At 32.7% G+C, this 18,894-nt stretch overlaps 3 protein-coding genes across 3 annotated transcripts in view; 2 read left to right on the top strand and 1 right to left on the bottom strand.

Annotated features, from left to right (window-relative positions):
* Window positions 1-384: 384 nt before the first annotated feature.
* On the bottom strand, window positions 385-8,790 carry LOC144845457 (AP-1 complex subunit mu-1-like). Its single transcript, XM_078702814.1, has 10 exons — window positions 8,647-8,790; window positions 6,951-7,107; window positions 5,571-5,638; window positions 5,243-5,373; window positions 4,772-4,916; window positions 4,340-4,466; window positions 2,977-3,119; window positions 2,146-2,376; window positions 1,513-1,638; window positions 385-558 (listed from the first exon to the last, which is right to left on the bottom strand). The coding sequence occupies exons 1-10, from the start codon at window positions 8,686-8,688 to the stop codon at window positions 460-462; spliced, it is 1,269 nt and encodes a 422-aa protein (XP_078558940.1). The 5' UTR covers window positions 8,689-8,790; the 3' UTR covers window positions 385-459.
* Window positions 8,791-9,915: 1,125 nt separating this feature from the next.
* The window catches only part of LOC144845491 (uncharacterized), a 36,734-nt gene continuing 27,755 nt past the window's right edge, over window positions 9,916-18,894 (top strand). Inside the window, exons 1-3 of the mRNA XM_078702877.1 lie at window positions 9,916-10,618; window positions 11,370-11,567; window positions 12,378-12,538. Coding sequence (XP_078559003.1) covers window positions 10,405-10,618; window positions 11,370-11,567; window positions 12,378-12,502 — 537 coding nt within the window. The 5' untranslated portion in view covers window positions 9,916-10,404 and the 3' untranslated portion in view covers window positions 12,503-12,538. The remainder of the gene's footprint in view (window positions 10,619-11,369; window positions 11,568-12,377; window positions 12,539-18,894) is intronic.
* Window positions 16,217-17,591, top strand: LOC144845492 (methyltransferase-like protein 27). The gene is made up of 4 exons (XM_078702878.1): window positions 16,217-16,333; window positions 16,531-16,669; window positions 16,880-16,972; window positions 17,232-17,591. Exons 1-4 carry the CDS (start codon window positions 16,223-16,225, stop codon window positions 17,417-17,419), a joined length of 531 nt encoding a protein of 176 aa, XP_078559004.1. The 5' UTR covers window positions 16,217-16,222; the 3' UTR covers window positions 17,420-17,591.

Consider the following 18,894-nt stretch of genomic DNA (forward strand, 5'->3'; position numbering starts at 1 on the left):
ACTATGAAATTTCAGTATTTCTGGAGTACTTCCACATCCCAAAGAGTCAACAACACCTATTCACTAACAATTACACTTTGGAAATAATTCTAAAATACAATGCGAGTTGCAATTTAAATACAGCCAACTTATTCTTACCTTAAAGGTTTCTTTATTTTTGCTATTCACACCACATGATTGTTAGACCCCATTCTCTGTACTGTATCTTCACATATAGACAAATTCTGCAGTGATACATATGTATCACATGTGTATGTTTAGTTAGGCTTACAGCCTGTGCTTATAGATACAGTACCAAAAATAGGCTGGTTAGGAGTGTGAAAGGGGTATTTTACTATTTTGTAAATATTTCCAATTCATAATAACAAAAAATTAAAAGGAATATATTAATGGTCCAATTTAATATTTAAAAAAGCAAAAAGATTTCAAGCTACTAGATTCAAGATGATGGTGAGGGCATTACTGTACACGCACTTGATAATCTCCATTTTGTGTAATGTAACGAACCCATGGTAAAGCCTGGTAGCCACTCTTCTCAATAATCTTAAGGTATCGCACCTGAAAAAATTCAAGAAACATTATGTTTAGATTTAAAAAACGCAAAAGAACCTCTATTAAAGGCCAATTTACACAGACGAGTGGTAACTGTAAGTGGTAACAGAAAGGTGGTCCCATTTATTTAATTGTGTATTCTTTGAAACATTTACAAACCCTGATTATAATTTATATTGTTTGTTCAGGTGTAATTAAAATATTAAAATAAATTGCAACCGCCCGAAAATGCTAGCTAGGCCCTACTCTACTCGGCCTGCGGTGCCTTGCTCAAAAACAATTATGAAATTCCTCCTCACACTGGGTAGCCAAAACATTTATTTATGTACATCCCTAAATAATTTACAATTGCGTATTCTGTAATTTTACTCGACGCTATTCAATTCATCACAGAGGCGAAATACATTCATCAATTTGGTTCAACAAATTACACAAGAAACTTAAATAGTGAAAATAAAAGGTCGCGAAATAGTTAAAAATGTAAAATCGCGAAAATTTAGGGCCGCGAAAATGTTGGGCTTTACAGCAGTTGTTTATTTATGAATAACAAGAAGTTCCAAAACTAGGCTAGGCCTACTATGGGACTGGTATTGACATCTTGGAATCGACAGACGCACGTGTTGATAGATGATGCCACATCAATCATGTCACTGATTGGCCAGAATATAATCTGTTTCTATCCTGAGCAGACTTCTGCCCAACCGTCCGTGTTCTGTTTAAATGGTCATAAGAAATTACATAGATTTTTTATTTTTGTTTTCCGCTTACAGTTACCGTTTCCTGAACAGAAATTGGCATTATTTGAAAGGGAGTGTTCTACTGTATTACCTTTCTACCAAATTGTCATTGCACTGAGTATTAGGTTTTATTTGTGAACTCTAAAAACTAGAGCATACAAATATTGCACATGACATTAGCAAAAAATGTGGTTATACCAGCAAATGATAGAAGAGTACATACCTGGATACCTGATGTTGTAAAGTATGGAATCTCAAATTTAACACTAATTGGCGGCCTCCCTTCTGTACTCTCAGACTCTACACTAGGCAAGTTGAAGTGCGCCCTCATTAAGTACTCCTTTCCACCCTAACAAATTAAATTATGGAGGAGATTAGGCATGAGGTAACAGAAATGAAGATATCAAAAAGAGAAATGATGTTTGTTGGTTATGATGCTCGGCTACCAATCTCCAGGTTCAAATCTTGTCAGGAATTTTTCTCATGACAAAAAAACAACTCTACTCTCAAGATTTGTTTAATATATCTTATACACCTGCATGAATTGTTACAACTTGTAACCAGGTTTGATCTCCCGATTTATTACACGTTTTCATACACGAACTGTGAGAAATCTTGGGAGAAAGCATAGTTGCGCACAATTTGATTACTATGATTACAGTTTAATACCAGAGCAATATATGAAAGCACATTAACAACTCAGGACATCTTGGAACAAAAACAGGCCTCTCATCTGTGAATTTTTTTTTACCACCTTTTAGGATAGTGAATGACTTTGCTTATCTTTGGAAAATTGACTAAATATATAAAAGAAAACTAAGGACATAGTTGGGGGGACAAATAACCAAATACTTACAGCAAAGGATTTAATATTCCAAATGATAGCATTACTTTCTGGGACATACTTAGCATATCCGACTGACGTTTTGAATTTGGGTGAGTCAGCATCACTTGGTACTGGAATGATTATCTCGACATTGTTTGCGGTAGAACGTCGTTTAAATTGAGACTTGGCCTTGATCATGTACTCCACACGGGAATGTGAATGTCTCTCTATTACAGATTCTATCCATATCAAAGGTTTTACCTAAAAATAAACATATTTTAAGCTATGCAATGCTCATCAACCTAAAGAATGTTCATAAAATAAACTAACAATAACTTGCAATATTGTATGTATTTTCTATATATTAATTGTTAACAAACCTTTTCAGCCTCTGTGCTGTTTTTTATACCGTAATAAATAAACAAACAATACTGTCATGTTTGACATAAGAAAATATTAAATTATATTGTACACATAAATTATGTTCTCTGAGAACCTACACTATATTAATCTTTTTCTTTAGATTAACCATGACAGATGGCAGTCAGAAGTTTATACACAGTACAACCCATGTAAGGGAACACTTTCTGGACCCAAAAAAATGTCTTCTGTATTTTAAACATATATTGTACCTCGTTCATTTCATAGGAAAGTGTCTCTCCCCCTAATAGGGTTGTCCCCTAAATAGGTGTACACAAATAATAATGATGGTAGTCTTAAATAGCACCTAATTATACAATGTGGGCTTTACACACAAAAATGCTCCATTAAATATCCTAAAATAATAAAAAAATGAAGAAGCAGGGGTTCTACTAGTCCTTTTTTTCTGAAAAGAACTTTATAACTGTCAAATATATTTACATGTGTATTGAGTCTGTATGACATCAGCTCAAATTCACCATCTGGAGGTATGAATGAAATGGTACGATCATTTTCAAATCTTGACAACCTAACACACTGATGAAACTTCACATCTTCTAACTCTACAGATTTTGTCTTGCCTCCTGAGGATGAAATAACACAAGATTATATTAGTTATAAGGGCTAAAATATGGTTAAGTTGTCCAAGCCCTACCTACACAAAGTTTTTTTTCATTGTAATTTAGCATTAGCATTTATAGTAGAAATTGCATGAATGAATTAATATGTATAGTGCCCTCACTTTTTTCAATTCAGATTTTCCCCAATAGTAGTTTTTAAATAACTACATATTAATGTCATTAACACAAAATCACCTAAAAATATGAATAAAAAATTCCAACTGACTTGGACTAGGAAACAAACATAACAATCACACTTTTAGTTGAAGTAACGTCACAATTCAGTGATTATGAACATAGCTGTTAATGTACACTTACTATTATTTTCTAGTGATAATCAACCCAGGGAGGTATATACCTCCCTGATCAAACTAAAACTAACAGGAATGAAATATTTGAAAGCATCTACTGAATAAAAGTTGCAAACAAATATACAACTGTTAAACAAGGCAACAAATGCAGTACTAGTATCAAACAAAATAATAATAAAAACAACAATTAATTAACAGTAGTATTATGTTTTGGGCTAAACAAATGTAGTAGTTAATAATGTAGATATCATTCAATGAAAAACACAAACACTGTTAGAACATTTGCACATGCATAAATGACAATATGACACATACTAGCTGAAGGGACATGTTTAAAATTGACTGGAAACTCAGGTTCTAAACCTAGACATAGCAAAGGAGTAATATAAAAGCATAATATAAGTGTCACAAGGATATTACTGTACCAGCTATGATGCCACACCAGCAGTTTATTAAGCACAAAACAATGAGAAATTACAAAGGATAACATATACAGTGCTATGAGTTAGGGTAAGATATATATTTTTTGTGGTCATTTTAATGTCAGAATGAGTAACTATTCCTTGACAATACGGTACAACACAGGAATGATTGAATATAATAAAAAAAAACAATTAAAAACGCTGTTTTAATATAATATAAAATAGATTGTAAAGGCAATCAAGGTGTGTTTGAAGAAAACAAATAAAGCAACTTAGGAAGCTGTGATATATTTCACTCCATTTTAATACAATAATAAATACAAAATATAATCTCAAGAATTGATAATACTAATTATCATATTTTGTAATATATAAACACATACACAATTTATTATAAAGTTTAAATTTAATGTAACCATGGAGTACCTCCATGATGTAACAAAGTACTTACGACCAGTGGCTTCAAATAGAACTTTGTCATTAAGACCAAGACGCAGCTCAGGCATACCGCTAAGAAATACTCGCATCTTGACAGCGCCAACAATCTCACTTCGCATTACATTACCAGTTGCACTTACCTATGAAAATCAAAATACATTATAGTACTCTTGCATAAAAAAATTTTTCAATGCAATATGAATAACCTGTGTCTTGCAGCTTAACTGTGCTGAATCACACAGGTGTGAATGATACAAGAACTTTCTTCTCCCCTGATATGAAGGTGCTTTTGTGTCGAGTTCTGACACCAAACGGCGCTCATTTGTCTGTTCACAACGACAGGGGCTGAATGAACCAGTACACTGGGGCAACCACCTACTCTTCGGAAAAAGCCAGAGTATAATCCTACCCAAATATTTAAAATAACAACTTTATTTTACTTTACCAGAAGATTAACAGACTCAACCACATCTAAGAACACTTCGTTCTTTCTGTATTTAACACCTTCATTTCTCCATGACACAGCGTTAGTGACTGCAGCAGGGGGTTTGGGAGCTACTTCTAACTTCTGACCTTCTTGTGTGATAAATCTATTGTAAAAAACATTTTAAAAGTGATCATGTAAGAAACAAAGAGTAATAACTTTTTTTAATTTTTTTATTTCATATGCATCCAACAGCCAGCACAAACTCGCCAATTACAGGGTGGATAAACTTCTATAATTTATCATGCTTATAAACCAAGTCTCATTTGAGGCTTAGGGAGTGGAGTTGAAATAGTAGTGAGTTACAACCCTGACACTAGGTCAGAATTGAACCCTGGACCTTGGGGATTGGAAGGCAAGCACCTTAACCAGCTCCGCAACATGAATATGACTTTGACATATTGAATATGACTTTGAAATATAAAAACTTACTCTTGTAGAATTTTACTATCCGTCGTTTGTGGATAGCCAAAATCAATGAGTTCATCTAAAAGTTCATAAACTAGTACAAAATTATCTCTTATGCTTTCTTCTTCTAATTCCCTAAAATACTCAACAAATACCTGAAATAAAACAGAGAATGTATGAGATAACTTTCTGAATGGTTTAGTCTACTAGCGTTTCTACTTTCAATTAGTCATCGATTTATAGAATTAATGATAAAGAATGTCTATTCCATGGATGGTCCGGAGATATGATGCTTTGACATAACCACAAAATGAAATTAATTTAGTTATGTTTATGGATTATAAATTCTTACCTCAACAATTTTGTGAAGGACAGTGAAAACAAGAGCAACATTCGCATTCTTTCTTGTTGTTGCAACCACTAATAAACATTTAAGAAAAAAACTCAAAGACTAAATCCTTGTTCAAACTGAAAAATGATCACTTTAATCAAGGTAACTTTAACCAAGGTAACTTTGGTAAATTTGATCATTGTTCACACTGATTACACACAGTAAGTTTTCCCATGGTTTTACCAAAATGTAACCATTAAAAGCAATGGTGGACTGGCATGGTGAAGGACACGTATTCACCTGAGACGAGCATTCGGATTGGACTTTATAGATGACGTGGTTACTATTACTGAGACCATGGTAAGTTCTACCGGTCAGGCAGTGTTCGGTAAGCATTGGACTTGGTTAATTTATCCCTGTCTGATGGAATTGTAGCCAGTGTTCGGATTAGACTTTTCTGGTCTATTTAGCCAGTGACTCAGTTAATTTGACCAATCCAATGTGATCGATTGAATAAATATGTAACTAGAAAGCCACTCCGAGAGTGCATACCTCCGCCTACTGTAAAATTCTCCTACATAAGATTCCTCCAGGAAAAAAAATATATATATATTTGTTTGTGTCTTAATGCTGTTTGTGATTTAGGCTAATTTCACTACAAGCATGTGTATGCGAGTTTGATGTAATGGTTATGTAACCAGCCTTTCAAATAACAATAGCTTCAGTTGACAACAGAACAGCAACGCGAAAATCAAACAAGTGAATTTGAAAAGAAATAGGTTTTTTAAACTACTCACATCAAAAAAGGTGCACATTAAATCAAATTATGTTATAAAATTACAAATCACAAATTATAACTCTTGCCTCTTGTACAAAAATGAAGCTTTTTGGACAAGTAGTTCTCGAGAAAATGCAATTTCAGTTTACTTGTTACTTTAAGAATGCTCGCCGGCTTTTGAAAAATTCTGTCCTATATTTTAACACTAGCAGGTCTGAAAAGTATACTAAAAAGTGGTCCAGAATTGGGATCATGGTCCCAAATGGTCCCAAAATTTAATGGAATGGCCCTTGACCACATCTATCTGTACATTCATTTTGGTAAAGATCTTGTAATTACTTTTTGAGTAATCCTGCTAACAAACAAAACAAACACACGCGACCGATTACATATACCTCCTTGGCGAAGGTAAATAATATTTAAGAAATTGTAGACATTTAAATATTTGTCATCAATAATATACAATAAATAAACCTCATCAGAGAGCAATAACATTTGAGCATCTGAAACTCATGACGATTACCAAAAAACAGTGATTTAAATGAGCTGATTTTGTGAATTGGGTAGAAAATGGAAAATGTGTGTTAAAATATATTTAATGAATAAACTATGTTAAAGGATACAGTAGACATTATAATGTTTAATATACATAAATGTATTTTCGCCATGTTGTATTATTGGCATTAGCTGGCCTTCTTCCTCCATGTCCATTACAAGGGGTAAGAATTTATCAATACATCCCATATCTACATCTCCTCTGTAATTTCTGGAAATCAGAACCTAAAATTAAATAAATAAAAGTTTTTAATTTAGTTTTAAACTGGACTTACTTTAGTACTAAGTTGTTATTCCTAATTAACTTAAATACTAGGCCTAGCCTATTATTATTAATAATTATAATAGTAAATTAGCCCAGTGTGATTTTTAGGCCTAGGCTAGGGCCTATATTAATAATCGCCGTGGCTAAAGATACGGTACCGTATCCTAACTTTCGTTTGCTAACGGTACAGTAAAATTGCATTACGTCATAATCAGCCAATGGGGTGCTGGTACGTGTGTGACGTCATCGTATAAGGACTTTGGATTTTTTTTAATATCGCGAAAACAGTGATCAACCGCTTAACATTTTCTTTGCCTCATTTATCGCTATTATCGCCGTCGTGTGTGACAAAAACTAAATGTAGCCTAGTCTGTTATTACTGAAAAGCCAAAACATGTTTGATTTTAATTCTAGAATACAGAAAACCGTTTCAAAAGAGGCCTACTTACTACGTACTATAACCTATAGCCTAATTATATGAGTTTGTTTGTATAGGGAAAGCGGTGCCAGGCTGGGGCCAGCTGCATGTGTGCACAGATTTCTGTGACTCAGCCCTGGGGCTACTGTCTAAATCATAGTATTTGAGGGCCCCTTTATTGTCTGCATTTGCTTGTTGTTTATGGTCACCATCTGTGAACAAAGTTTAATAAAAAATATAGGCCTAAATAGGCCATTTGGAAAAAAATATATATATATATAGTAACTATGGACGAATGAACTAGACGCAACACAATTTCCAACATTGAATTATAATTCCTTTACTTCTAATTTGGCTATCAACATATCAGATTATAATACTACTACTGTATGTTGTATAATGAAATAATATTTGAGATTGAGTGCATATTTTAAACGATTTATGTAACGTCCAACCACACGAACTTGCTCTATTACTACATCATCGCCCGTTATATTTAACTTCTAGATTCAACATTGCTAGGTCTAGGCTAGCCCCGGGGTTGAGTCACAGAATCAGCGCACACATCCATGCAGCCTGGCGCCGCCGATAGGCATTCTCTAGACGCGATATGAAAAAATGATGACGTCACACACGTACCAGCACCCCACTGTTATTGACTGATTATGACGTAATGCAATTTTACCGTACCTTTAGCAGAAGTTAGGATACGGTACCGTATCTTTAGCCACGGCGATTAATAATAATAAGGCTCCTACTATCAGTATCAGTATCATATGTCTCTGACTGAGACAGTCTGAGATAATATAATTAATTAATAATAAAGATACATAAAAAAATACATTTTTAACTTAAAATATTATATCATCTTTTAATATTTATCGTTCATTAATATATATTAACTATTTTCATCAAATTCATATGGAAGCTAGGCCTAGGTCAGCTACGGGTATGTACACGCCCTCTGTACAACAGCCCACCCAGGGTATCATCATCGTCGACTCACGTCTCCTACCAACACAGTCAACAGGGTTTGGTTAGTGGGCCTAGCCTATGCCTATTAATACGATCAATTACTTACCTTTCCTTTCATATCTAAAAAGAATATGGCAGACACAGACATTGTAATATTTTTTGGTTTTCTACAGAATGTTTAATGAATAAAATAACAAGAAAACGGAGATTTTTAGAATGGTATTTTCAGATGATGTGTACACTCCGCCGCCACCCCATCAATCAACTGCGCATGCGTATACAAACAAGTGCGATCCCCGACTACTCGACGACATGCATGGATGATTCGTATTCGTACTTTGTCCTGGAGGTTTTCCAACAATTATTGTTTTTATTTTGAGTTGTGCTGTCCTATGATGTGCTTTCGTTTTGGTTAGTATTGTTTTTTGTGTCGATGTTATGTTTTAGTGTTAGTTAAGTCAATTTTGAATTGATAATGATTTATGATGATATGATATTACCTAGCTAAGTCTAAATTCCAAATAAATAGTAGAGTAAAGACTAAACTCATCATCAAAGTTTGGTTCCAAGGGCCTACTGAACTGTAGGCCCTAACATACTTTAACTTTTATTTATTTATTCTTACATAAACACTATACTACTACTACTCTATCTAATATACCTCCATGTTCTGATTAAGGCAATCTAACAACAGGATGCTGAGTTTCAGAGATCAAAGGGTTTATCTGTGGTTGCGACACAATCAGTTCCACGCCCCTTTCGACCTTAATAATTGACATAGCCCTACTCTGTGCACTGCAGAGAATATGTATAATTGGTATTTGCCGCAGCTAGACATAAAGATCAAAGGACTGTTATGAGTTCCTATCTTGGCAATGCGAGCTCAGTGTCCTGTTGTTGTCAGATAGCCTCGCATGGTCTGATGGTCATATGTGCAGGTCAGATAATGACTCAACGAAACCATCTGTTTGGGGGGTCTAACCTGCCCAATATTGTTTTTAAACTTTCAATTCCAATCATACAATTAAAGTATTATATTTCATATACTGACCCGAAATTTGTTTTCCAAAAATTTTCTAAATAAATTTTACTAAAACTAATAGCCAAGATTGTATAGCACCTCTACGCGTTGCAAGATAGATAACTGCGCGAGATAGTCGTAATCCCATGGACGTCATTTCAGCAGACACAATGCATTTAAATCGTTGTCTGGGCAAAATCGTACATTGTTTTGTCAAACGTCCATGAATTTACAGGGGAGTGTAATGTTATAGATAGGAGCTTTAGCGACTGTTATATATCTTGTGGCGTGTAGCGGCGCTATCGATCTTTGGTAATAGTAGAAAATATCTAGCCTTTTGGACCTTATTTTAAATAGAATGTTTCATTATTCTTAAATATCCTAAGTTTCTAAACAATGCATAATCAAGTCAAACGCTATATGCTATATTTAAAAATACCTAAAATCTTGAGGAGGCTTGTGATTAATCTATGAATTGTTACTGGTGATGAGAAAAGTTATTATTAGAAGGTCATACTACAATCATTCATTCATTGTGCCCTCACCATGGAAATATACAATACAAGAATAGGATCGACTTTAATTACATTCATTAATGACGATAAAAATAGATAGAAACCAATTCTTGTGTACACCATACACATCATAATTTTGATTGATTGGCCATACTTCATATAACAGAAATGTTGTTTGTGTAACATGTAATCATAGAACACTTCCTTTTCATTGTTTTGTAGACATATCCCACAATTCAGTTGATTGAGAGTATAAAGGTGATTCATAAATGTGCTTTAAGTCATTGAACCACACAGTTTACATTTAGTAGCAATATCAGAAGAAGTGATGCAAGTACCAGGCAACCCGTTTCAGAGCTCAGTGCTCAGATTGTCCAACACCATGCACCACCATTCCAGTACCTCTTGCTCTGCAATGCATTCTCCTGCTACTGCCAGGAATGGAATGAATCAACTCAAGCGAAGGTGTCTTGATGATGCAATGGAAGGTGGTGAAACAAAACGCAGAAGCCCGCAAAAAAATGCTGCAACAACATATAAAGGTATCTTATGTTTAATGCTTGATCATATTCAATTGTCATGAACTAAAAGTGATAATTCATTCCATTATTAATTTTATTAATTTTTTATTTCAGTATTTTATGTTAACACTTTCAGTATCACAGTACAGCTGATAACATATCTCTATGTTTACAATTTAATAACCTAAACAAGGTATAAATCATACTGTTTAATTGGTTTTTTAAATTGTGGAAAGACAAATTTTTACATTGTTCAAAAATTACTCCATGCCTTATTTATTGCAGAATGTAACATTTTCCCCCTTATATCAGTGTCATTAATTTGTTATTCAACAAATTTCTTGTGCACTTTATCAGCTATTTAAAAAAATAAATCTGTCACTCAAATAAGATGGGGCCATTTCATTGAATTTCATGTACTCATTAAGATAAGATGTTCATTCCATTAACTTTGTCATTATTTATTCATCCATGTGATTATGATATATTATATTGATGATGATCTTTTGAATAGTATAAAAAAAGGATTCCATACTTTTTAAAACATATTCTGATTTTGAGAGAGAACTGCATCTCTTCCAACCCCTGGGCATAAAAAAAGATAAGAAATGCTGGAAATATACCCAAAAAGCTGGAAATATACCCAAAAAGCTGGAAATATACCCAAAAAGCTGGAGACTAGAATAATCAACTTGTTACTGGTTTATTCATGGTGGTCTGCTTATGTCCCAATAATGCAATTAAAGTAATATTATTATTTAATATTTTGTAGGAAGTAAGCAATTTTTATTCATCAAAGGAGGTACAGATGTGTTCCACTCCGAAGACTTCCTTCCCAGGGGAGAAACACTGTTTGTACCAGTTCAAGAAGACATAATGATTAACCTGATGAATATTGAACAGATCAGCCTTAGTAATGAGTGTTTCTTTACAGCAAATGTAAATGGTACATACCAAAGTACACAGCAAGGTAATCAAATTCATGCCATCATACTTGTTTGGAAACGAAGTATGAATCTATTGGGGGTGACATCCCACATACCCATACTGTATAACTCTCTCCTTTGGGAGATCAGTAGTCATGAGACACTTTCATGTCGAAATTAATATATATATATGTTTTAATGGCTATGAGCACTCACTGGCAAATCTGGAAAAACAGGCATTTAAATATGTCAAAAAAGGCTAAAAACACCCGATGCCTACAGATTTGGAGGGCCACTTAGGGTTCCTAAACCAGGGCCCTCAGGCCTCTGCGTTATGCCACTGTTTTAACACTAAGGTCAACGTCTATGCAGGGAGAACACCTAATAAAAGGGCTACTATATTTGGCTCTTAGTGGTCTAGTGTAATCCAACAGGTTAATGAATAGTGATTTACTTAGTAATGTACAGTGAAAAAGTACATATAATAAAACCATGGAGCTCCATGATAAAACACACTAAATTTAAATTCAATTCATTGTATTGATATCATATACAGTACTTTGATGTTTACTCATACGGAGGGAATACTATGTATATAGTAAAGCGTTTATCAGTATTTTCTATGATCAAGATGTCACTGATGAAGGACTAGGGGCTAGTGTTCCCCGAAAGGTCTGCTAATTTTTCTGACTGTTTTACTTTATCATTTTGATTTCAGCTTTTTGGTTATTTTATTTTGTATCTCCATTGAGATCCAGCCACTGATACCCACAGCATTGTCATTATTTTCAGTAATTTGCCTTTGGATTTATATATATATTGTAACATTCGTTTTTTGTATTATTTGTTTTTAGGTGATGCAATTCATCTATGGCGCTATGATTCTAGTAAACGTCAACTCTTTATTTCTCGATCTATCCTGTTTTTACAACCCTCTGTCTTTGCTGAGGTTAAACAAACACTTGAATCGTTGTTATGAAACTGTTACGCATTATCTGTCCATGGAGGAAATATATAAATAGTTAGTTATTTTACAAGCAATATTTAGAAAAGGTGGTGGTGGAGGAAAAGGAAACTGACACTAACGGCGTAGTGGTTTGATAAAAAAGCATGTGCTTGCAAAAAACGCTGTTAAGTATAGGGGTTCACAAACAAAAACAAAGACATTTTAATTTATATTTTTTATTTGTACATCTGTACAGCTAGACAATTCAGCTATTAATAGGTGTGATTTAATTACAATTCAATTTTGGTTTATTTTATATATATATATATATATATATACTCACAGATTTCCTCATCTTATCGTTACAAATTAATTAATTAAATTTCAGTATATCACCGGGCTGTTTAGAATTAATGTTCTATGCCTAATGTGTGTATATATATATATGCTCTGCTAACTTTTCTGGCTGTTTTACTTTATCGTTTTGATTTAGCTTTTCGCTTTTTTTTTTTGTATCTCCATTGAGATCCAGCCACTGATACCCACAGCATTGTCATTTTTTCAGTAATTTGCCTTTGGATTTATATATATATATACATAAATCCAAAGGCAAATTACTGAAAAAAATGACAATGCTGTGGCTGGATCTCAATGGAGATACACAAAAAAGCGAAAAGCTAAATCAAAATGATAAAGTAAAACAGTTAGCAGAGCTTTCGGGCAACACTAGCCCTTCATCAGTGCAAGTGAACATACTATATATACATTTATTTACGATCTTGTTTAATCCTGTAAATACAAAATCCATTTCACATACATGTTGTTAGTATTCACTATAGGATTGTTTCCCAGTTGGATGCAATGCAAGAATATAAGAAAGTTAACCAATCACAAGTAACAGTTTAGATGATTTATCACGTTGTTGAGTTTAAGTTTTGTAATTTTAAGCTTCGTATTTGCATAAAATATTTTAGTTTGGCTTATACCAGCCGAAGTGTGGCTCATTTAGTGTGACAAACCATACAATATATTGTGTGCTATTCAATTATTTAATTGGTTATTTTGTAAGCCAAACAAAACAAACAAAATATTTATGACCATACCTTTTGACAATTTTATCTACCTTGCTTAAATATTTACACTAAATTAATAATTTATTTCAACATTAGTTATTAAGAATATTCAAGCTCTGAGTGCGACATCTGGCCTATTCAGCCCTGCTTCATCCGATGATGCGTCATTCTCCCCACAATCTCCTGTCTCTTCCGAAGACACTGATGATGTTTGTGTATATTTACGCTGTAGTCTTTTTAACCTAGCTGTTAAAAATCGATTATTTTTTACCCCTTAAGTTCTTAAAAATATTTAGAGTGAATTCTGTTGTACAATATAGGTGGCATATGTCAAGGTGTACTAATTTACATACCAATAATAAGTATATTTTGATATTGATAATAGGTGCTAAAAGTGGGTTAAATGAATAATTTCTATTGCCTGTTTTCAGGTAGTAGCATAGATTTCTATTATAAAGTTGCATGTCCCAATGCAGCTGAACCCCCTTGGTCCTGGCAAAATGTATTTGATTTCCTAAAAGTTAGGTTTCAAAACAAGTTGGATTTTATATAAACAAATACAGCAGAATTTGGTGAACCATCTAATCTCAGAACAAATAGGGATTTGAGAATTATAGTTTTAGTAAATAATAATTAGTAAATAGTTTTATGCCTTTATCTATATAACTTTTAATTGCTTCTGATAGATGTTAATATAGGGTATTTTAAATCAATTACTTTTGCTAAACCATCAATTTAAAATTTTTATGCAGGTGTATTTTGTACATTGTCGTTGTACTTGTTAATGCTTTTTATTACTGTATAAAAAAAAATTATATAATTTGTGATATTGGACAAAAAGGGATTATTATGAATTCGATATGATGAATATGATAATTATTCACATAATACATTTTCATGTTTTCTTCTAAAAAGAAATAAAATATATCTTAAATATTTTTGTTCAGTGTGAATTATTTCATTATTATTATTACCATTATACATGCACTAAAAAGCTCTGTAGTTATATGATGTCATCAATAAAGTTTGATAGAATTCATTAAATAAATAATACTGTAGACCTAGGCCTACAGTATTATTTATTTAACTTCACATAAATGCTTTTTCACTTCAGGAGGATCTGGATGGTCTCGTGGAATGGACGGAGAAGTGGGGGCTAAAACTTAATGCTAATAAATGCAAATATTTATCTATAACACTTAAAAAAAGGCCTGTGCTATTCAATTATAATTTGAATGGACATGATATTGAGATGGTTTATGTACAGAAAGATTTAGGTATTTTTATAATATAGTATCGTACACGTAATAGAAGACATTTATTGCATATTCCTTTTAGCCGTGTCGACTGTAGGAGGGGAATTTTTCATAGACTACCACCATACATTTAATAATCTTGGCTTGGAAGATTATGTGTTCACTTCTTGAACAGCCTGCATAACCTGTTTGATCAATACACATATACATTTTAAATTGAAATTTTGTGTTTTTATAGTTTATTTTGTATTTACTGTTTGTATTGTTTGAGGGTCCCTAATGATCAGCTGATGCTGGATGGACCACCCTCATAAAATATTGTTAAAATAAAAAATAAATAAATTGTTTATGGCATGCTGATCTATGTTTTGATATAATATATATATTCCTTCACTTGCACTGATGAAGTGCTAGTGTTGCTCGAAAGCTCTGCTAACTTTTCTGGCTGTTTTACTTTATCGTTTTGATTTAGCTTTTTTTTTTTATCAAAACGATAAAGTAAAACAGCCAGAAAAGTTAGCAGAGCTTTCGGGCAACACTAGCCCTTATAATATATTTATATCTCTATTTTAGAAATTCAAATTAGATTATTAAAATGTGGATATATGCATCGGGATATGTATATACTTCTTCACTATTTTAACGTCGTAACCGAACTAAAACACCGCCGCCTATAGCTGCTGACCTGGATTTATACTGAATGCTGCTGACCTGGATCGGATGCACGCGTGGGAACAAACTGCCAGGCCGTAACCTCTGGACAGTGGATTCAAAACCATAATTAGAAGTATTTAATTATAATTTTTAGTATTTGCAGGTACGGTAATTTTCCTAATGATAGTAGGCCTATTCTTAACCACGGGTAACCACCGGTGGTATGCATTGATTGAGCTCCCTGCTTATTAATATTATTTGTATTTAGGCCTAAATAACTGACAAATTGTAAGCCTCAACATGATAGATAGAGCTATATATTAGAATTAGAGCTCCGTGATGGTAGGAAGGTAGACCTACTAGGCAGGCTGGTTGACTGATGGAGACCCGGCCATGCATGCGCTTAATATATTAAACGTTTATGATTCTTTAATCAATTATTTCATAAATGATGGCCGACTACGGCAACAGATCCGAAGAACCCTTGTTTATTCTTTTTCTTTATCATTTATTTAGCGTATAGTTAGTGACAATGGCCGAGTCTGATTGGACCAAAGAAAAGACAGTTGAGTTTATTGCTATTCAAAAAGATATGGACACAAAGGAAAAACTAGGACAATATTTTGATGAATGGGCTCCCAACTATGATAAGTGAGTGAGCACCTTTTCTGTTGTAGGTGTCTATATATATAGAGAGTGAGATTTACAAACAAAAATACAATGTTATAGCACCTACTTTGACTAACTTTATATTTTAGGCAGTGACATCTATGGGTTATATTGGTCCTTCTCTCATTGCAAATCTGCTTCAGAAATATGTTGCATCGAAGGATGCCAGGATCTTTGATGTTGCATCAGGCACGGGCCTCGCAGGTGAGGCGGTAAGTATGACGGGAGAATCAAGGGGTGCCAATACTATGTAAGACGATAGAACATTATTTCAATTTCAATTTTAATTTATTTCCACAATATAATAAAATACATATTAAAATACCCCTTTCCTATTACACAATCCAGGATATCCATTGCTGATCATCACTTTTGTCACCATCAATAATAGTACATAATGCTTTTCTAGCTAGCTGGTTCTGGCTACTCTAACGTTGATGCAGTTGATGGCAGTGCAACAAGTATAGAAGTAGCTCGTAAAAAGAACATCTACAACAATCTATATGTTCAATGGCTTGGAGGTGACAACAAATTGAATATTAACAATGGTAAGTATCAGTGAAATCTACCCATTTTTTAAAATTATTTAAAACAAAAACAATAAACCCACTGCAGAAAATATATGGTAGTGTTATGGAGATAGATTTGGATCCAATAAAGTGTCCCCTGAATAGAGGTTGGCCATAGTACATATTAAAATATGTTGCCTCCTTATGTGTACAAATGAATATAACTTTTTAAATCTATTTTCTTAATAGACAACTATGATGCTATAATTTGTGTTGGTGCTTTTGCTTTTAACCAATTGGAATCGGACGTTCTTCCAGAATTTATTCGAGTCGTAAAACCAGGTATGATTCCATCAGCTTCTGTTTAACATTTTCTATAACAACTGCATGCAAATTATATCAAAACATTACCAGTATAAATTTATATATTATCACTCTTTTTTCTCCCGTGAAAAACACTATCATATAAATATAGTTTACATAATGTAAGAGTAATAATAATTCACCATGAAATAACTAAGTTCATAGTTTTTATTTTATCTATTATATACATAATTTAAGAGGGGTAAACAATAATAACCTTGTTTTTAAATTATATCAGGGGGCTATATTTTGATAAATATGCGAACCCGTTGGTTGAGACTTGTTCCACAATTCTCCGATGGAAAGTTAGAAGGGGACATGGCAAAATTGGAAAATGAAGGGAAATGGAAACTGGTTGAGAGATACGTTAAGGAGGAAAAAGACAGTGAACAGAATGTAGTAACATTCATTCATCAAGTTTGCTAAAAAAAAATGGAGTGTGAACACCTCCTTTTAAGATGCTACATTTCAGCGATGACAGCAGTCCAATGAAAGATTGTCTGCATTATTACATATCACTTTAATTTATACTCTCAAAATGAGGAATTTCAGAGACAAAAAACCCAAATAAAACTCTAAACTTGAGGTATATATGAGTATAAATACCTTCTTGTCTATTTGAATACAAAGTACAGTTGTAGTGATCTCCTGACCTATCACTATTATATATCACTATTATATACATAGGGCCTGTTAATCAAAAATATGTTTATCTTTACATGCATACCACTGCAATTCATTTTAAAAACTAATTTTTAATCATCAATTATTATAATCATTATTTTGATAAAAGGATTCTAATGGAAATAAACTAATAAGCTTTATGGGCTATCCTGGAAAATCTTTAATAATGTATTTGTAATAATATATATATATAACTTTATTCAATCAATCGTACATTTTTTTGATATTATAATGGTAACCATAATACATATATTTACAGTGATTTGTACAAAAAAAAACCAATATAAATATTAATTATAAAATATATACAGTGAATATTTACAGTAATGATAAAAATAAAAATTAATTGTTTATATTGACTATAATTGGAAACAGAAGTTATAAATAGAATATATAGAAATAATAAAATACTGAATAAATACAAAGTTTTATTAGATTGGTTTACAATCAATGGAAAAGATGAATACATAATATTGTAAGTATCAAAAGTAGCAGATAGTGTTTAGGAAGATTACTGTATATTGGCAACGGTCTACAAATGAACATGGTTATAAGAAAAAGTTATATATTGATTGATTGAATCGGGCATCACTATAAGCAAAGCTTTAAAATGTGATGTCCAATTAAAAATTGGAAAAAATGTAAAAAAAAAAAAAATTACAATAAAAACAATAAGTAAATATATGTAGAGACAATAAGCAATAATCATAAATGACAGTTGAATTTTATATCCTGTATTATTATTATTATTGTGTATTTTTTTAGTGTAGCATTATTATTTATTACCGTATTGAACACAATTATTTATTCCAAATCCTTATCAATAAATTTAACACACAAAAAGGTATTAAAACAGTGTTAACAACATCTTTACTGTACACTATATTTTAACAAATCATTTCATCGTTATTAAACGTAGTGAATGTCACTTTTTTCATTACAAATTATATCTTTGAGCCGCGTTAAAAAATTGTGTTTTTTGGGCTTCTTCCCTTCTTCCGACTCTTCGTTATTCTATATTCTAATTTTGTCATAGTTTGAGATCACAACTTTCCACGGACAAAAGATGTTGAGTCGAGTCCGTAATTGGTCAATGGGTTGAACACATTCAACGCTATAGTTGTTTGCAAACGTCTTCGCACTCCAGATTGGTTCAACAACTGCATCGGATACTCATTTTTTTTGTTCAGTTCTAGAATAGCAAAATAGAAAAAAAA

Source organism: Antedon bifida, chromosome 6 (genome assembly GCF_963402885.1).
Source record: "Antedon bifida chromosome 6, ecAntBifi1.1, whole genome shotgun sequence".
Classification (NCBI taxonomy): Eukaryota; Metazoa; Echinodermata; class Crinoidea; order Comatulida; family Antedonidae; genus Antedon; species Antedon bifida.